Raw genomic sequence first — 18,198 nt, forward strand, 5'->3', positions numbered from 1 at the left:
ACAGAAACATCAGATGAGGAGCCAGGAGAAGGAGAACAGACTGCATGGCAAGAAAACTGGGGAAAAGGAGCTGCAGGGGGAGTGGAATTGTGCAAGGAGACAAACTAGGCATGAGGAAGGGAGACTAGGATTTACTGAGCAAAGAGACTGGGATAGTGAACCAGAGAAGTAAAGACTGGGATTAGCCAGATGAGAATGGGACTGGGATGAGGAGCCAGGGGTGGAGAAAACAAGGGAATGGGACAAGAATAGGTTGGAGGGGATGAAATAGATGGGATCATGCCGGGCACGGGAGGGAGGAGAATTTGCAGAAGAATTTGTGCCCACTACATCGCACTCTTCCAGGGAGTGGTATGGAACCCAAGATTGCGGAGTCTCACCATTCCTCTACAGTCAGTAAATACATATGAAAGCCACTGATAAAGTGCCCATCCCTCTCTAGTGCTGGTGCAGAGGATGACATTCTACTACTGATACTGTTTATACTGGTAGTTTACTTGGCAGAATCTGTGTGGTGGATCTAAAGGTTCCAACCCTGTTGATGAAATGTGTATGTCAATATAATGTCACATGATGGCATTTCTGTTTTTTCAGGTTGCTTTTTTAAAAACCTAGGAAATTCCAGACACTAAAATTACATTGAAAACTTTATTAAGGTTGCAAAGTCAAGCAGTGAAAATGTATGAAATACCAGCGTTAAAGTTGTCTTAATTCCGCAGTCTGCATATGCATTATGAGTCTTCAATTACATGATCACATACTAATTTTCCACAAGACCCCTGCCTGATTCAGAAGAGAGGATGGACTGCTCTGAAGGTGAACCAAGGATTTGTTGAGAAGGAGGCTGTTTATGTGTAGGAACCGCATTTAATTTGTTGCGGAAGTTGGATGGTGTATAATGAATGAGGCAGGAGATTTCAGGGAGAGAAAGGATGGTTTCATGCTTTAGGTATTTGAATGTTGCCTTCTTGAATTGGATCCCTATTTCTGCCTCTGCCACAGAATTGCTATGTGAGGCTAGTCAAGTTGCTTAAACTAAAAACTTTTCACAGGTGATTGTTAATATTGTGTTCTTCATTTTCTGAGTATCCAACGTAAGCACATGAGGATTGATTTGTAGAAGTGCTGAACAGTCACAGCCGCAACTGATGGTTATTGGAGCACAATACTCTGAAAAATCAGGTCACTGGTGTCTTCATTTGGGTACCCAAAATTAAAGATACTTTTGACCTGAATCTTCCTGCATGTAAAATATTAATAGGGAATTGGGAAAATAAATAAACACTCAGATACTATAGTGATGAGCACCAAAGAATTATTCATTTCCTCATGGGCTTTTCTATCTTCAAGAGCAGGGTTTGAATAGTGTATAATAAATACGGCCTAGGGGCATACAATGAACAATGAGCAGAAAACCAAATTTTGAACAGTTGCTCATTAAGTCCTAACATCCATCTTGTGAACTGAATGAGGCAAGGGTCCTATGGGAAAAAATAGTATGTGATCATGTAATTAAAGAATATATCATAATACATATGCACAAGGTGGCCAAATTAATGTTACATAAGCACCATTAATTCTGGTAATTTCTAACTTTTGACCTCTTGACTTTGCAATCTTAATAATGTTCTTGGTGAGTAATTATATAAACTGATCAAATCTTAAAGTTTATTTGTGCTTAAATCTGTAATTTTGCATCCTCAATACAAGCAGCCTTTTCTATGAGATAAGAGACAGTAAAAGACTGATGAAGTTATTTCATCAAGACAAACATTTAAACTGTCAATCTTCAAAAACACTATTAACTAAACTGGAAATATTAAATCCATTAAAAATCTGAAAAGAAAAAATTGTTGGGTCTCCCCTAATAAAGAGTGTTTACTTTACTGAGTTATTATCCTCTAATACAAATGCTTTTTTCCCTTACTATATAAAATTTTCTACTCAAGTAAAGAAATACATTAACAAGACTTTACAGCCATAACATTAATGAGAACCCACTGGAAATTCCCTTACCTACACAGAGATGCCATTGTGTGGTATTATCTGATCTGTTCATTTTCCTCTCCTCCCTCTTGTTGGCCACAGTCATTCTTTTTCTGTATGTTGCACAACTGCTGCTAGCTGAGGACCAGTTTTAATTAATGGGTAATCCTATTTCCTTTTACTCTTTTCTACAGATGCTCACTAGAGTGGAAAAAGACCAGTTTTCCAGTGAAGAAATGTAGAGAAAACTGTGTTCTAAAAGCTTTCCCAAACACAGGTATACAGCTAAGACAGCAGCAAAGACCCACTCCTCTGTCAAAAAGGAATAATTACAAAGTTACACCCTGACTTCAGGACAACAGGATTTGCCTTTCCACCAAGCCCCACAGTCACAAAAGCAAGACTGTTGCCACTTGTTCTAGTTAAGTTCACAGGTGCCTGAGGTGCTTAGCTATAAAGAAGAGAGACAAGGCCAGGAGAAATGTTGTATTGACCCACTTCAGCTTGTGGCTCTAAAAGTGAAACCATCTAGTTCTGGGTGGTACTTGGTGGTTTTTGTGTCTAATGATTCAGTTGTTTTCCACTTTTTGAGAGAAAGCAAGTCTGGAAAAGAGTTTGATTGGAGTGTGCTCTGCACAGCAAATCATTGCACAGCTCCATAAATCTCTGACATGAAACCTATCTTTGCAGTTTCTTTTGAAAAGATTAAAGCAATAATGTAGTGCCTTACAGGGTGGGCCATAACTAATGCAGGAGATTAAGGTCACGTCTATGTTACAGGGACTCTAGAAGCAGATACCCAGTGCCACAGTTATGCTAGCATCACCCAATAGCGTAGATGCAGCCTGCAGTGAGGGAAGGAGTTTTTCCCATTGCCGTAGGAACACCTTGTCCCCATCTTATGGCAGCTAAGTCGACGGAAGCATGCTTCTATCCACCTAGTTATCTCTGCCTTTGGGAGTTAGGTCAGCATAGGTAGGATGCCCAGGGGTGTGGATTTTTCATACCCGACCATTGTAGTTACATCGATCTAAATTTTAAGAGTAGGCCACGTCTAAACTTCACTTCCTCTAAAGAAAGAGAACTCCTTAACTAGGACCTAATCACATGAGATACTGAGCACTCTCATTTCCTCCGGCCCTGCACTTTGCTGAATCTTGTCCTTAGCGGTTTGTAAATGGCTTTGAAAATGAAAAAACACTACAGGTGCTAAGAATTTATCATCAAGGATTGACTGGAAATTTGTGTGCGTATATGGGGGGCGGTAATGAAGGGGATTTTTGTTGAGAGGGAGAGAGTGGGCGTCTACATAGGCATTTAATGTGGGTTGTTTGTTGAGGGTGGGAGAGGTATTAGAATGGGGCTTAATAGCTGTGATACTTTTATTCAGTAAAGAGAGGTTGTGCACCTTCTCTCTCTGTGTTGTGGGAGGAGATTTAATGATCATGAACCCTGCTCTCCCACCTGAGTTAATTTCTGTATGTTTGGCTCGTCGGGATAGATTGTAAAGTCTTCCAGGAAAGGAATGCATCTTAACTTTTGTAACATGCTTTATAAATTGCCATGTACATTTATGGCCTGGTATACAAAGATATACAATGTTTGTTCTAGTAGATTTCAGCCAATCAAGATGTTTAACTTTCAGTGAGCTCATCTTTTCCCCAGCAGGTAGCATTAGCACACAGTGAAGTGAGTGATCAAGACATATAGGCTTGCTAACAGATGGCAGCATGATGCAATCAAAAAGGCAGGCCACCATCTATATGAGGGCATTCAAATAGGCCAGAGTCAACTGATGTTATTTGACCAGTCAACTGATCAGCTTATCAAACCGAGTTTAGAATGATCTTAACAGAACATAGACTCTTCATACTTGTCATATATTTAAAACTCACTCAAATCTTGTTCGTAGGCCATATGTTTCCTGTAGGCATTAAAGGCAACTAAAAGAATTAAGGACAAGCAATTAAATATAAGTAAAAAACCCAAAAATTAAAACAGGGTTGTCCGTACATAAAAATAACCTAATGAAATCCTCAAGCCTTCCCGTTACGAAAGGCAAAACAACAATTGTTATTACATGAAAATATGTCTACCAATCTGATGAAATAGACAAACGGATACAAAACATATTCTCAAATGGACATGCCTATACTGACAAGATGAAACAATGTACTGCATTAGATTCTTAATACATTTAATTAGCATATGCTTTCTTTGTAACATCTATTTTATCAATTATATATTTGAAACAATTTATAGACATGGTTCTCAATTTATTTAAGATACATCCATGAGTCAGCTAGTTCCTAACCAAATTTTCACTTCACCAGCTAATTAATTTCAAATATGGTTATTAAAGTGGCCCAGTGCTGGATTAAAGACATCCCCCATTGCTTTTACTAGAAATTACAATAAAAATCCTAATATGGTAAAAGTTTAATACTGTATGTTGGAGAAACCACATACATATAATTATAAAATAAAAGGCTATTAATGTTCAATGAACTGTAGAGTCAGATTTCTTAAGCCATCACAAAACCAAGCCTGTATTAAAACTTAAATAAGAGGTTTCTACCATACGGGGTACCGGGGGATGGGGTGGGGAGAAGGGGGAAAAAAACAACAGTAAAAATGAATGTTTCACACACTATTTATTTTAGTCAAAAAATCACGATCAGGCAAAATTATTTATGGTGGTTTGGTGGTAGATTGTAATTGTGTATTTTCGGCACCACAGCATTTCTAAGCAGTTGATACAATTCACACCAGAACATTGACAGACAGACAGACTTTAAGGTAGCGTGCCTATGTCCTTAGCTGTGGAAGGATGCTGAAATAAGATCAGACAAAATGGCACACCAACACATTAGAGCATATTCAAGCACAACAAAACCATAGTATTCTTTTAACATAGATATAAATTGAATGAATCACACCACAGTTAGAGTGTTCCTCCCTTTCATATGGCTATATGGCATCAGACATATATTGCTTCAAACAAGTTCAACAGAAAAACTGCCAATGTTTTCATTTGCCTATTCTCTGGACCACCCAGTCCTGTTGACAGAGGGGACAGCGATTGTTCTGTTTCACCCATAGGGACATGCAGCAATTGTGGAAGGAATGATTACATTCTCCCCAGACAACTGAAAGAAAAGAAAAATACTTGATACGTTCCAGTTACACTGTTTAATATAGATGTACAAACTACATTCACAATTAAGAGGTCTAACAATCTAACTCAGATTTTTACAGCAAATAGAGGGTTATATGATATTTGAGGCAATAATACATTATAATGATTTACTGATTGAGACTAGATTAGTGTTACTGGTTTGAAAGTATTTTCCATAAATAGAATATTGTGTTCTACAGGGTTATGTCTCACACATTCATAGATATTTAGGTCAGAAGGGACCATTATGATCATCCAGTCTGACCTCCTGCACAACGCAGGCCACAGAATTTCACCCACCACTCCTGCAAAAAACCTCACACCTGTATCTGTGATATTGAAGTCCTCAAATCGTAGTTTAAAGACTTCAAGGAGCAGAGACTCCTCCAGCAAGTGTCCCGTGCCCCATGCTACAGAGGAAAGCGAAAAACCTCCAGGGCCTCTTCTAATCTGCCCTGGAGGAAAATTCCTTCCCGACCCCAAATATGGCGATCAGCTAAACCCTAAGCATATGGGCAAGATTCATCAGCCAGATACTACAGAAAATTCTTTCCTGGGTAACTTGGATCCCACCCCATCTAATATCCCATCACAGGCCATTGGGCCTATTTACCATGAATATTTAATTACCAAAACCATGTTATCCCATCATACCATCTCCTCCATAAACTTATCGAGTTTAATCTTAAAGCCAGATAGATTTTTTGCCCCCACTGCTTCCCTTGGAAGGCTATTCCAAAACTTCACTCCTCTGATGGTTAGAAACCTTCATCTAATTTCTAGTCTAAATTTCCTGGTGGCCAGTTTATATCCATTTGTTCTTGTGTCCACATTGGTACTGAGCTTAAATAATTCCTCTCCCTCTCCAGTATTTATCCCTCTGATATATTTATAGAGAGCAATCATATCTCCTCTCAACCTTCTTTTAGTTAGGCTAAACAAGCCAAGCTCCTTGAGTCTCCTTTCATAAGACAAGTTTTCCATTCCTCGGATCATCCTAGTAGCCCTTCTCTGTACCTGTTCCAGTTTGAATTCATCCTTCTTAAACATGGGAGACCAGAACTGCACACAGTATTCCAGGTGAGGTCTCACCAGTGCCTTGTATAATGGTACTAAAACCTCCTTATCCCTACTGGAAATACCTCTCCTGATGCATCCCAAGACTGCATTAGCTTTTTTCACGGCCATATCATATTGGCAGCTCATAGTCATCCTATGATCAACCAATACTCCAAGGTCCTTTTCCTCCTCCGTTACTTCTAATTGATGTGTCCCCAGCTTATAACTAAAATTCTTGTTATTAATCCCTAAATGCATGACCTTACACTTCTCACTATTAAATTTCATCCTATTACTATTACTCCAGTTTACAAGGTCATCCAGATCCTCCTGTAGGATATCCCTGTCCTTCTCTAAATTGGCAATACCTCCCAGCTTTGTATCATCCGCAAACTTTATTAGCACACTCCCACTTTTTGTGCCAAGGTCAGTAATAAAAAGATTAAATAAGATTGGTCCCAAAACCGATCCTTGAGGAACTCCACTGGTAACCTCCCTCCAGCCTGACAGTTCACCTTTCAGTAGGACCCGTTGTAGTCTCCCCTTTAACCAATTCCTTATCCACCTTTCAATTTTCCAATTGATCCCCATCTTATCCAATTTAACTAATAATTCCCCATGTGGCACGGTATCAAACGCCTTACTAAAATCTAGGTAAATTAGATCCACTGCGTTTCCTTTGTCTAAAAAATCTGTTACTTTCTCAAAGAAGGAGATCAGGTTGGTTTGGCACCATCTACCTTTTGTAAAACCATCTTGTATTCTGTCCCATTTACCATCGACTTCAATGTCCTTAACTACCTTCTCTTTCAAAATTTTTTCCAAGACCTTGCATACTACAGATGTCAAACTAACAGGCCTATAATTACCCGGATCACTTTTTTTCCCTTTCTTAAAAATAGGAACTATGATAGCAATTCTCCAATCATATGGTACAACCCCTGAGTTTACAGATTCATTAAAAATTCTTGCTAATGGGCTTGCAATTTCATGTGCCAATTCCTTTAATATTCTTGGATGAAGATTATCTGGGCCCCCCGATTTAGTCCCATTAAGCTGTCTGAGTTTCACTTCTATCTCAAATATGGTAATGTCTACCTCCATATCCTCATTCCCATTTGTCATGCTACCATTATCTCTAAGATCCTCTTTAGTCTTATTAAAGACTGAGGCAAAGTATTTGTTTAGATATAGGGCCATGCCTAGCTTATCCTTGACCTCCACTCCATCCTCAGTGTTTAGCGGTCCCACTTCTTCTTTCTTTGTTTTCTTCTTATTTATATGACTATAGAACCTTTTACTATTGGTTTTATATTCCCTTTGCAAGGTCCAACTCTACTTGACTTTTAGCCTGTCTCACTTTATCCCTACATGTTCTGACCTCAATAAGGTAGCTTTCCTAGCTGATCCCTCCCTTCTTCCACTCCCTGTATGCTTTCTGCTTTTTCTTAACCACCTCTCTGAGATGCTTGCTCATCCAGCTTGGTCTACAACTCCTGCCTATGAATTTTTTCCCCTTTCTTGGGATGCAGGCTTCCGATAGCTTCTGCAGCTTTGATTTAAAATAATCCCAGGCCTCCTCTACCTTTAGATCTATAAATTCTTCAGTCCAATCCACTTCCCTAACTAATTTCCTTAATTTTTGAGAGTCAGCCCTTTTGAAATCAAACCCCCTAAATTAGCCACTAAAAGCATGTCTACCAATTTATTTCTAATTCAAGAGACATATACACATACTTTCATATTCTTACTCATCTGTAGAATGCTTAGCACGGTGCTGTGCACTATATAAATACATAATACTATGAACACTACTGAGGGACGAGTGAAGGCTGTGAGTGGTTTTTACTGGTTCATTAATTAGGTATAGTTAGTGTACCATTTCAGTGTTGATTTTTCATCACATACCAAAGGTTTAAGGGCATATGAGCAAATTCTAATTAACATTTTATTTGAATTTTTAAAGTTCAAAGTTGTGATACATGATAAATAAAATACCATAGGATATTACTACATAAGCATATAAAATGGGCTCTCAGCTACATCAGAGATTGTTCAAAGGCTATAATAATTTTATTCCACCCTTGCTTGTTTCAGTGAAGTTCTTCTGTTATATCTTCTAGCATATATCTTAAAAGAAGATACAGTAGCTATTTCCTATCTAACTCAAAAGTCTACAGTAGTCTGTCCTGAATTATAGAACTAGTTCTTCCCAGTCACACACATAAATGACTACAGATTTACTCAGTCAAGTACTTTTCTGACAGTGTGTCTTTTTACATTAGTATTGCTGTACAGTTTATTTTTGCTCATTAATAAAATTAGTATTATCTTCAAACTTAAAAAAGCACCCCACTGAGAAAAAGCCTTTGCTGAAAAACATGAGAATGAAATCACTACATACCAACACAATCTTCTTGTTTGTTTTCAGCTTGACATCTAAGACAGGCATCTAAAAGCAAACAAGAACAAAACTCAATTTGATGCTCAGAAGACAATTCTTAAAACTGGCTTTTCTAATGGAAATATAAACCCTTTATAAAGGTAAAAGCTCGAATTCTGCCATCTAGTTAAATTGTATTTATTAGATGAAAAGGAATTTAAAATACATGCACTATGCATACCAAAAGAAAAATATACGTTTACAGATGGTAAAAAGAACTGGAAACTGTAAGACCCTACATTTTGTTGTGACATTTTCACAAGCTCTGCTGCAAAAGACATCTCCTTTTTGTATATGTGACCATTGGGAGACTTGTGCCAAATCCTCTCAAGCATATTAAAAATTAAACAAGAGAACTGCAAGTATACATGCAACCCCCAAGTTCAGCAATCTGTTTTTCAGACATCAGCATCTCCTTTTAAGGAAATCACTCACAATTCTATTGACAGGTTTCAGAGTAACAGCTGTGTTAGTCTGTATTCGCAAAAAGAAAAGGAGTACTTGTGGCACCTTAGAGACTAACCAATTTATTTGAGCATAAGCTTTCATGAGCTACAGCTCACTTCATCTGTAGCTCACAAAAGCTTATGCTCAAATAAATTGGTTAGTCTCTAAAGGTGCCACAAGTACTCCTTTTCTTTTCACAATTCTATTGTTTTTCAGCCTCCCATCAAACCCTGCCCCACACCATCTTTTTTACACAGAAATTTTACTTGATGAGTACCTTAAACTTCACCAGAATATAAAAACACACACCCACACTCTATACTTTTAGATCATTTATTAGTCGTGTAATGTAAGTGAAGAGACCACACCATACTTTTAGATCGTTTATTAGTTTTACTTACATTGCACAGAGACCAATGGGGACATATAATACATATTTTTTAAATGGGTGTCTAATCTTGCAAGGGACAGAAAGGAATAAGGATATGGGACTTCCAGTTGGAGTAGTACATCAGCTGCTGCTCCACACTATGTAAGCAAAAAGAAAAGGAGTACTTGTGGCACCTTAGAGACTAACAAATTTATTTGAGCATAAGCTTTCGTGAGCTACAGCTCACTTCATTGGATGCTGTAGCTCACGAAAGATTATGCTCAAATAAATTTGTTAGTCTCTAAGGTGCCACAAGTACTCCTGTTCTTTTGGCGAACACAGGCGAACACGGCTGCTACTTTGAAAACTATGTAAGCACTTACTGCTGCTCCCACTTCAGATTTCTCACCAAGCCCTGGTCTACACTAGGAGTTGAGGTCGAATTTAGCAGCGTTAAGTCGATTTAACCCTGCAGCCGTCCACACGACGAAGACCTTTTTTCAACTTAAAGGGCTCTTAAAATCAATTTCCTTACTCCACCCGCGACAAGGGGATTAGCGCTGAAATCGGCCTTGCTGGGTCAAATTTGGGGTACTGTGGATGCAATCAGACGGTATTGGCCTCCAGGAGCTATCCCAGAGTGCTCCATTGTGACCGCTCTGGACAGCACTCTCAACTCAGATGCACTGCCCAGCTAGACAGGAAAAGGCCCGCGAACTTTTGAATTTCAATTTCCTGTTTGGCCAGCATGGCAAGCTGCAGGTGACCATGCAGAGCTCATCAGAGGAGGTGACCACGCAGCAGTCCCAGAATAGCAAAAGAGCTCCAGCATGGACCGAACGGGAGGTATGGGATCTGATCGCTGTATGGGGAGAGGAATCCGTGCTATCAGAACTCCGTTCCAGTTTTCGAAATGCCAAAACATTTGCAAAATCTCCCAGGGCATGAAGGACAGAGGCCATAACAGGGACCCAAAGTGCCGCATGAAACTTAAGGAGCTGAGGCAAGCCTACCAGAAAACCAGAGAGGCGAACGGCCGCTCTGGGTCAGAGCCCCAAACATGATGAGCTGCATGCCATTTTAGGGGGTTCAGCCACCACTACCCCAGCCATGTTGTTTGACTGCTTCAATGGAGATGGAGGCAACATGGAAGCAGGTTTTGGGGACGAGGAAGATGATGATGATGAGGTTGTAGATAGCTCACAGCAAGCAAGTGGAGAAACCGTTTTTCATGACAGCCAGGAACTGTTTCTCACCCTGGACCTGGAGCCAGTACCCCCCAAACCCACCCAAGGCTGCCTCCCAGACCCGACAAGTGGAGAAGGGACCTCTAGTGAGCGTACCTTTTAAAATACTATACATGGTTTAAAAGCAAGCATGTTTAATGATTAATTTGCCCTGGCATTCGTAGCTCTCCTGGATATACTCTCAAAGCCTTTGCAAAAGGTTTCTGGGGAGGGCAGCCTTATTCCATCCACCATGGTGGGACACTTTACCATCCAGGCCAGTAGCACGTAGTCGGGAATCATTGTAGAACAAAGCATTACCGTGTATGTTTGCTGGCATTCAAACAACATCCATTCTTTATCTCTCTGTGTTATCCTCAGGAGAGTGATATCATTCATGGTCACCTGGTTGAAATAGGGTGCTTTTCTTAAGGGGACACTCAGAGGTGCCCTTTCCTGCTGGGCTGTTTGCCTGTGGCTGAACAGAAATGTTCCCCGCTGTTAGCAATGGGGAGGGGCTAGCCACGTGCTGGGGGGAGGCAAAATGTGACCTTGTAACGAAAGCACATGTGCTATGTATGTAATCTTAACAGCAAGGTTTACCGTGAAAGAGTGTACCCATTGTTCTATAAAATGTGTCTTTTTAAATACCACTGTCCCTTTTTTTCTCTCCACCAGCTGCATGTGTTTCAAGGATCACAGGATCTTTTCCTTCCCAGAAGCTAGTGAAGATTAGAAGGCGAAAAAAACGCACTCGTGATGAAACATTCTCTGAGCTCATGCTGTCCTCCCACACTGACAGAGCAAAGACGAATGCGTGAGGCAGACAATGTCAGAGTGCAGAAAAGCACAAAATGACCGGGAGGAGAGGTGGCGGGCTGAAGAGAGTAAGTGACGGGCTGAAGAGAGGACTGAAGCTGAAAGGTGGCGGCAGCGTGATGAGAGGAGGCAGGATTCAATGCTGAGGCTGCTGGAGGATCAAACCAATATGCTCCAGCGTATGGTTGAGCTGCGGGAAAGGCAGCAGGAGCACAGACCGCCGCGACAGCCCCTGTGTAACCAACCGCCCTCCTCCCCAAGTTCCATAGCCTCCTCACCCAGACGCCCAAGAACGTGGTGGGGGGGCCTCCGGCCACCCAGCCACTCCACCCCAGAGGATTGCCCCAGCAACAGAAGGCTGGCATTCAACAAGTTTTAAACTTTTAAAGTGCTGTGTGGCCTTGTCCTTCCCTCCTCCGCCACCCCTCCTGGTGCTTCTCTCCTCCACCACTCATCTTGGGCTACCTTGGCAGTTATCCCCTTATTTGCATGATGAATGAATAAAGAATGCATGAATGTGAAGCAACAATGACTTTATTGCCTCTGCAATTGGTGATCGAAGGGAGGTGGGGAGGGTGGTTAGCTTACAGGGAAGTAGAGTGAACCAAGGGGCGGGGGTTTCATCAAGGAGAAACAAACAGAACTTTCACACCGTAGCCTGTCCAGTCATGAAACTGGTTTTCAAAGCTTATCTGATGCGCACCGCACCCTCCTATGCTCTTCTTACCGCCCTGGTGTCTGGCTGCGCGTAACCAGCAGCCAGGCGATTTGCCTCAACCTCTCACCCCGCCATAAACGTCTCCCCCTTACTCTCACAGATACTGTGGAGCGCACAGCAAGCAGTAATAACAGTGGGAATATTGGTTTCGCTGAGGTCTAACCGAATCAGTAAACTGTGCCAGCGCGCCTTTAAACGTCCAAATGCACATTCTACCACCATTCTGCACTTGCTCAGCCTGTAGTTGAACAGCTCCTGACTACTGTCCAGGCTGCCTGTGTATGGCTTCATGAGCCATGGCATTAAGGGGTAGGCTGGGTCCCCAAGGATAACTATAGGCATTTCAATATCCCCAAAGGTTATTTTCTGGTCTGGGAATAAAGTCCCTTCCTGCAGCTTTTGAAACAGACCAGAGTTCCTGAAGATGCGAGTGTCATGTACCTTTCCCAGCCATTCCACGTTGATGTTGGTGAAACGTCCCTTGTGATCCACCAGTGCTTGCAGCACTATTGAAAAGTACCGCTTACAGTTTATGTACTCCCTGGCTTGGTGCTCCAGTGCCAAGATAGGGATATGGGTTCCATCTGTGGCCCCACCACAGTTAGGGAATCCCATTGCAGCAAAGCCATCCACTGTGACCTGCACATTTCCCAGGGTCACTACCCTTGATTTCAGCAGATCTTTGATTGCGTTGGCTACTTGCATCACAGCAGCCCGCACAGTAGATTTGTCCACTCCAAACTGATTCCCGACTGACTGGTAGCTGTCTGGCGTTGCAAGCTTGCATAGGGCTATTGTCACTCGCTTCTCAACTGTGAGGGCTGCTCTCATCTTAGTATTCTTGCACCTCAGGGCAGGGGAAAGCAAGTCACAAAGTTGCATGAAAGTGCCCTTACGCATGCGAAAGTTTCACAGCCACTGGAAATCGTCCCAGACTTGCAATACTATGCGGTCCCACCAGTCTGTGCTTGTTTCCCGAGCCCAGAATCAGTGTTCCACCGCATGAACCTGCCCCATTAGCACCTTGAAGACCATATTGCCAGGGCCCATGCTTTGAGAGAAGTCTGCGTCCATGTCCTCATCACTCATGTCACCGCGCTGACGTCGCCTACTCGTCCGGTATCGCTTTGCCAGGTTCTGGTTGTGCATATACTGCTGGATAATGCGTGTGCCATTTAATGTGCTCCTAATTGCCAAAGTAATCTGAGCGGGCTCCATGCTTGCCGTGGTATGGCATCTACACAGAAAAAATGGGCGGAAAATTGTCTGCCATTGCCCTGACGGAGGGAGGGGCAACTGACGACATGGCTTACAGGGTTGGCTTACAGAGAATTAAAATCAACGAAGGGGGTGGCTTTGCGAGAAACTGAATGGCCCCCTCAAGGATAGAACTCAAAACTGGGTTTAGCACGCCGTTGATTTCAGAGAGGGAGGGAGGGAGGAGAAAATGAATACAAAATAAATCTGGTCTACTTCTTGTTTTGAACCACTTCATCTATCTTTATACATCTTGCTGGCAGCAGACTGTGCAGTACGACTGCTAGCCATCGTCAACACCTGGGTGCTCAGCAGAAGGCGGTGCAGTATGACTACTGGCCATCATCTTCTGTTAGCTGCAGATTAAAAGACAGTGTGGGACTGAATCGCCACGAGACGAAACAAGGGAAATGACCTGGCTGAGTCACTCCCATGTTTGCCCAGGCGCCCGGTTAAAAAAGCACCCAGGACTACGTCGATGATGGCTACCAGTCATACTGCACTGTCTGCTGCCAAAAGGCAATAAACTACTGCTGTGTAGCAATGCAGTACCACGTCTGCCAGCACCCAGGAGACATACGGTGATGGTTACCTGAGCGGGCTTCATGCTTGTCGTGGTATGGTGTCTGCACAGGTAACTCAAGAAAAAGGGCGCAAAACGATTGTCTGCCCTTGCTTTCACGGAGGGAGGGAGGGAGGGAACGGAGGCCTGACGATATGTACCCAGAACCACCCGCGACAATGTTTAAGCCCCATCAGGCACTGGGATTTCTATCCAGAATTCAAATGGGTGGCAGAGACTGCGGGAACTGTGGGATAGCCACCCACAGTGCAATGCTCCGGAAGTCGACGGTTGCCTCGGTACTGTGGACACACTCTGCTGACTACATGCACTTAGAGCATTTGTTTGGACACACACACAATCAACTGTATAACAACGCTTTCTACAAAACTGACTTCTATAAATTTGACCTAATTTCGTACTGTAGACATACCCCTAGTCAGTCATCAAACAGCAAAGAGAAATGGGAGTGCTGAGGCAGCATTGTTTCCCCAAATAAGACAGAGGAGAGCAGCTTTTCCTTTAGTAGACAATCAGGAGTTTCACTCATTATTTATTATTTGTATTGCAGTAGCACCTAGAGACCCAAACATAGTTGTTCTAGGGGTTATACAAACAATAATAAGTGGTTCCCTGTCCAGAAGAGCTTCCTGTCTAAGACAGGAAATACAATACACAGGCAGGGGAAGCACACAGTAACAGGTGAGATGACTGTAATCATCATAATAATCAGCGGCCACTATCAAATTTTTTGAAGGCGTCATAGTAGAGGAGTGTTTTAAAGAGGGATTTGGAGGAGGACAATGTTGTGGCTTTACAGATTTTTACAAGGAGCTCTTTTCATTCATAAGGAACAGCATGGGAGAAGGTTCTTCTTGGAAAATTTGACAAATGGGCAATGAAGTCTTGGCATATTTGGCAGGACAGAACCAGGAGTCAAAATCTCAATGGTGTATAAGAAATAACAGGTAGGGCACCATTCCAACACTTTAATCCCTGTGCGAACATCTGGGTCTTCAGTCAATCACTTTCAGAAATATCAAATTCACTCTAAATCCTATAACTTTTTAAAAACTAAAATACAAAGGCAGAGTTCCATATTTAGCTCCACAGAAAACATTTTGATTTCTTTTAAACTAAGTCTTTTTTCCCTTTAATTCTGTGATTTGACACAATTGGCATGAGTAGAGATATCAGCTCAGATCTATTTTCCACAGTGCTTTTGTGCTATTTCGACTTCCTCATAAGTCAGGTTCAGTAAAATCCATTACTGGATATTACTAAAAACTGTATTTTTAAGAAAATGTTATTCTATTGCACCTGGGGCTAATTTCTTAGTCCTGATGTGAGCTTTGTCTACCAGCCCAACTAAGACCACATGTGAACTGTCTTCTAACCATGCTAAAGCTTTTTGTATAAAGTCAAGCTAAATAAGATATTTTTCACTACTTCATTCTGGGCCAAAGTAGTTCTTCCTCTAGCATGTTCATAAATTCTCCCAGCTCAAAAGACTGTTCTAGACACAGACAAAAATACATGAGAAATGTCTGGGCTAGTTATGTTCGATATTGCCATGATGGGCACTCAGATTGGATTCTCAATCTTTCGCTCTCCAGAACAACAGTGGAAGAATGATTTTGGGCAAGTCACTTAACCTCAGTTTTCCCATGAAAGAGGTTTCTTATCAATTTTTGTAAAACACTTTGAAATTCATGGATGAAAAGCACTATATAAAAGTGTTAAATATCTTATTTTCTGGAGATTCCGTCTCTACAACACAAAAGATAGTTCAATTTCCCTATTCATTCAGGCCTTAGCCATTTTACTGAAATTGCCAATGTCTGCCAACTGCAGTGGTTTTTGTAATGTGACTAGCAACCTAATGGAAATTGGACAGAAACCGTATTTGCATCATGCAGAACACTGACTAGACATAAGATGGTAACTTGGACTACTCCTTATCCAAGCTGCATTTGTACAGTGACCTAGAGATGAAAAGGCTCTGTGTCTCCAATTATTAACTCCCTGAGCTATCCAGTCTCAAACAGCAATAAAAATTCACACTTTTTGATGTATTTAGATCATCATAATTATATGTAACTGCTATGCTGTCAATGTCTTAATTTGTAAAATTTAAGCTACTTTTAAATATTGTTTTCAGCCAAAGAACAGCTGCAGCAATATTACTGGGAAGTAGATACTCAAGTAACACCTGACAAGTGGGTATAAGAGCCTTTTTTGGGATAAGTGTTAATATTTGTAATCAGTTGGGTAGATTTGTACAAATATAATGATAATAATTTTTAGCTAATGCAATAATGTGACCTTACATTTACATCTTTTATCCAAGAGTGGTTTGCAAGATATAATTAACAGATAATACAAAGAATACAGGTTTCAGAGTAGCAGCCATGTTAGTCTGTATTCGCAAAAAGAAAAGGAGGACTTGTGGCACCTTAGAGACTAACCAATTTATTTGAACATAAGCTTTCGTGAGCTTCGTAATAAGCTTTTCGTGAGCTATTAGTGAGGGGAGTGTTAACCCATTGTTAACCCAAGCTTCGTAATAAGCTTTCGAATTACACAGCTCACTTCATCGGATGCACTAACAAATTTATTTGAGCATAAGCCGGATGCATTCAGTGAATGCATCCGATGAAGTGAGCTGTAGCTCACGAAAGCTTATGCTCAAATAAATTGGTTAGTCTCTAAGGTGCCACAAGTACTCCTTTTCTTTTTACAAAGAAAACACTAGATATCACCCTCAAGGAGCAACCATTTCCTGGTGAAATGTAGCAAGAGAAGAGCAGACTACAAACAAGGCTTCAGCATGGTGAAATAGTGGCACAGAGATGAAGGACTCCAGTAAGTGATCCAATTTAAGCCATGAAACTTCTGTTTGGCTAGTTAAGGAGGATCACCTATTAGGAACAACCACTACATTTATGGCACCAGAAGCCATGGTCAGTCACCACATGGTAGGCTACAGAGGCTGGTTTATTCCGTGTCCCCTCGCTACATGAGAACTGCTGGGCTAGGTCAACCAACTAGAGTTTATTTCAAGGAAATAAAGAACTGTATGAATATTACACGGTAAAGCTGATTGCTTAGGTGATGCCTCTGGTTATTTATTTCTGGTACAAACACACACAGAGCTACCCCTGGTACCATCACCCACTGGTACCAGCACAGGATCTTTTGTGCAATTACTTTTAGGATGTGGGACAAACACAGGCAGGGCATTAGGAACTACATAAATGGCTTTGGTATCATCCCACCAAACAGGTCCGTGTGGGAAAGAAGGAACCCAGTATGTTCAAGCTCCAACAGAAACCCCGGGCTTTCCTGGGGAAGGAGGCAGTGAGGTGATTCAGGCCCCCACGATGTGGGGCTCTGGCCGTGGGGAGGGGGCAGTGAGGAGATACAGGGCCCCCCAGGCTGCAGGGCTCTCCCCGCGGGGGCGGGGGGAGTGAGGAGATAGCGGCCCCTCCCCCCCAGGATGTGGGACTCTCCCCGCGGGGGGGCAGTAAGGAGATACAGGTCCCTCCCCCAGGATGTGGGGATCTGGCCGCGGTGGGGGAGGGGCAGTGAGGAGGTACAGGGGCTCCGCCCAGGGCGGAGAGAAGGCCGTGGCCCACCGGCGCTTACCCATGACCTGTACCCGGCAGATGGCGCAGGTGTCGCACTCCACGTCCCAGCTCCACATGGCCACCGCGTTCCACTTCTTCAGCGAGAACATCTTGTCGGCAGCGCCCGCCTTGGCGCCCGAGGAGCCCGGGTGAGAGTGGGGGGCGCCCGGCTCGTCTCCGTCCTCCACGTCGGCCATGGCGGAGGGCGGAGACGCTGCGGCGGAGGAATGGCTCTGGCTTCTCGGAGCCGGGAGTGCGGGGCTGCAGCGCCACCCAGCGTCGAGAGCGGCGCCACCCGGCCGGGCTAGCTGGGCGGGGGCAAATGGGAGGCCCGGGGAACGGACCCGAAGCCCCACCGCTTCGGGAGCAGAGGTGGGGAGCCAGCAGCAGGCTCTAGTCTGCGGAGAGCTCAGGGCCCCTCTCGGCCGGCCCCTCCGCACCCCGGCCCCGCCATGGAAGCAGGGCTCCTGCTGGCGGCTGCCTGTAGCGCGCGCTGATGCTGTG

General features: G+C 42.8%; 1 protein-coding gene across 3 annotated transcripts; it reads right to left on the reverse strand.

Moving 5' to 3' along the window:
* Positions 1-4,625: 4,625 nt before the first annotated feature.
* Positions 4,626-17,958, reverse strand: RNF7 (ring finger protein 7). 3 transcript variants are annotated; one of them, XM_073359820.1, is made up of 3 exons: positions 17,727-17,958; positions 8,628-8,675; positions 4,626-5,135 (listed from the first exon to the last, which is right to left on the reverse strand). In XM_073359820.1, the coding sequence occupies exons 1-3, from the start codon at positions 17,889-17,891 to the stop codon at positions 5,079-5,081; spliced, it is 270 nt and encodes an 89-aa protein (XP_073215921.1). In that variant the 5' UTR covers positions 17,892-17,958; the 3' UTR covers positions 4,626-5,078. The 3 variants fall into 3 exon arrangements, with proteins under 3 accessions (XP_073215921.1, XP_073215919.1, XP_073215920.1); XM_073359818.1 differs by having other exon boundaries at positions 17,714-17,954; XM_073359819.1 differs by lacking the exon at positions 8,628-8,675 and having other exon boundaries at positions 17,714-17,956.
* Positions 17,959-18,198: the final 240 nt, after the last annotated feature.

Source organism: Lepidochelys kempii, chromosome 9 (assembly GCF_965140265.1).
Source record: "Lepidochelys kempii isolate rLepKem1 chromosome 9, rLepKem1.hap2, whole genome shotgun sequence".
NCBI classification, from domain to species: Eukaryota; Metazoa; Chordata; order Testudines; family Cheloniidae; genus Lepidochelys; species Lepidochelys kempii.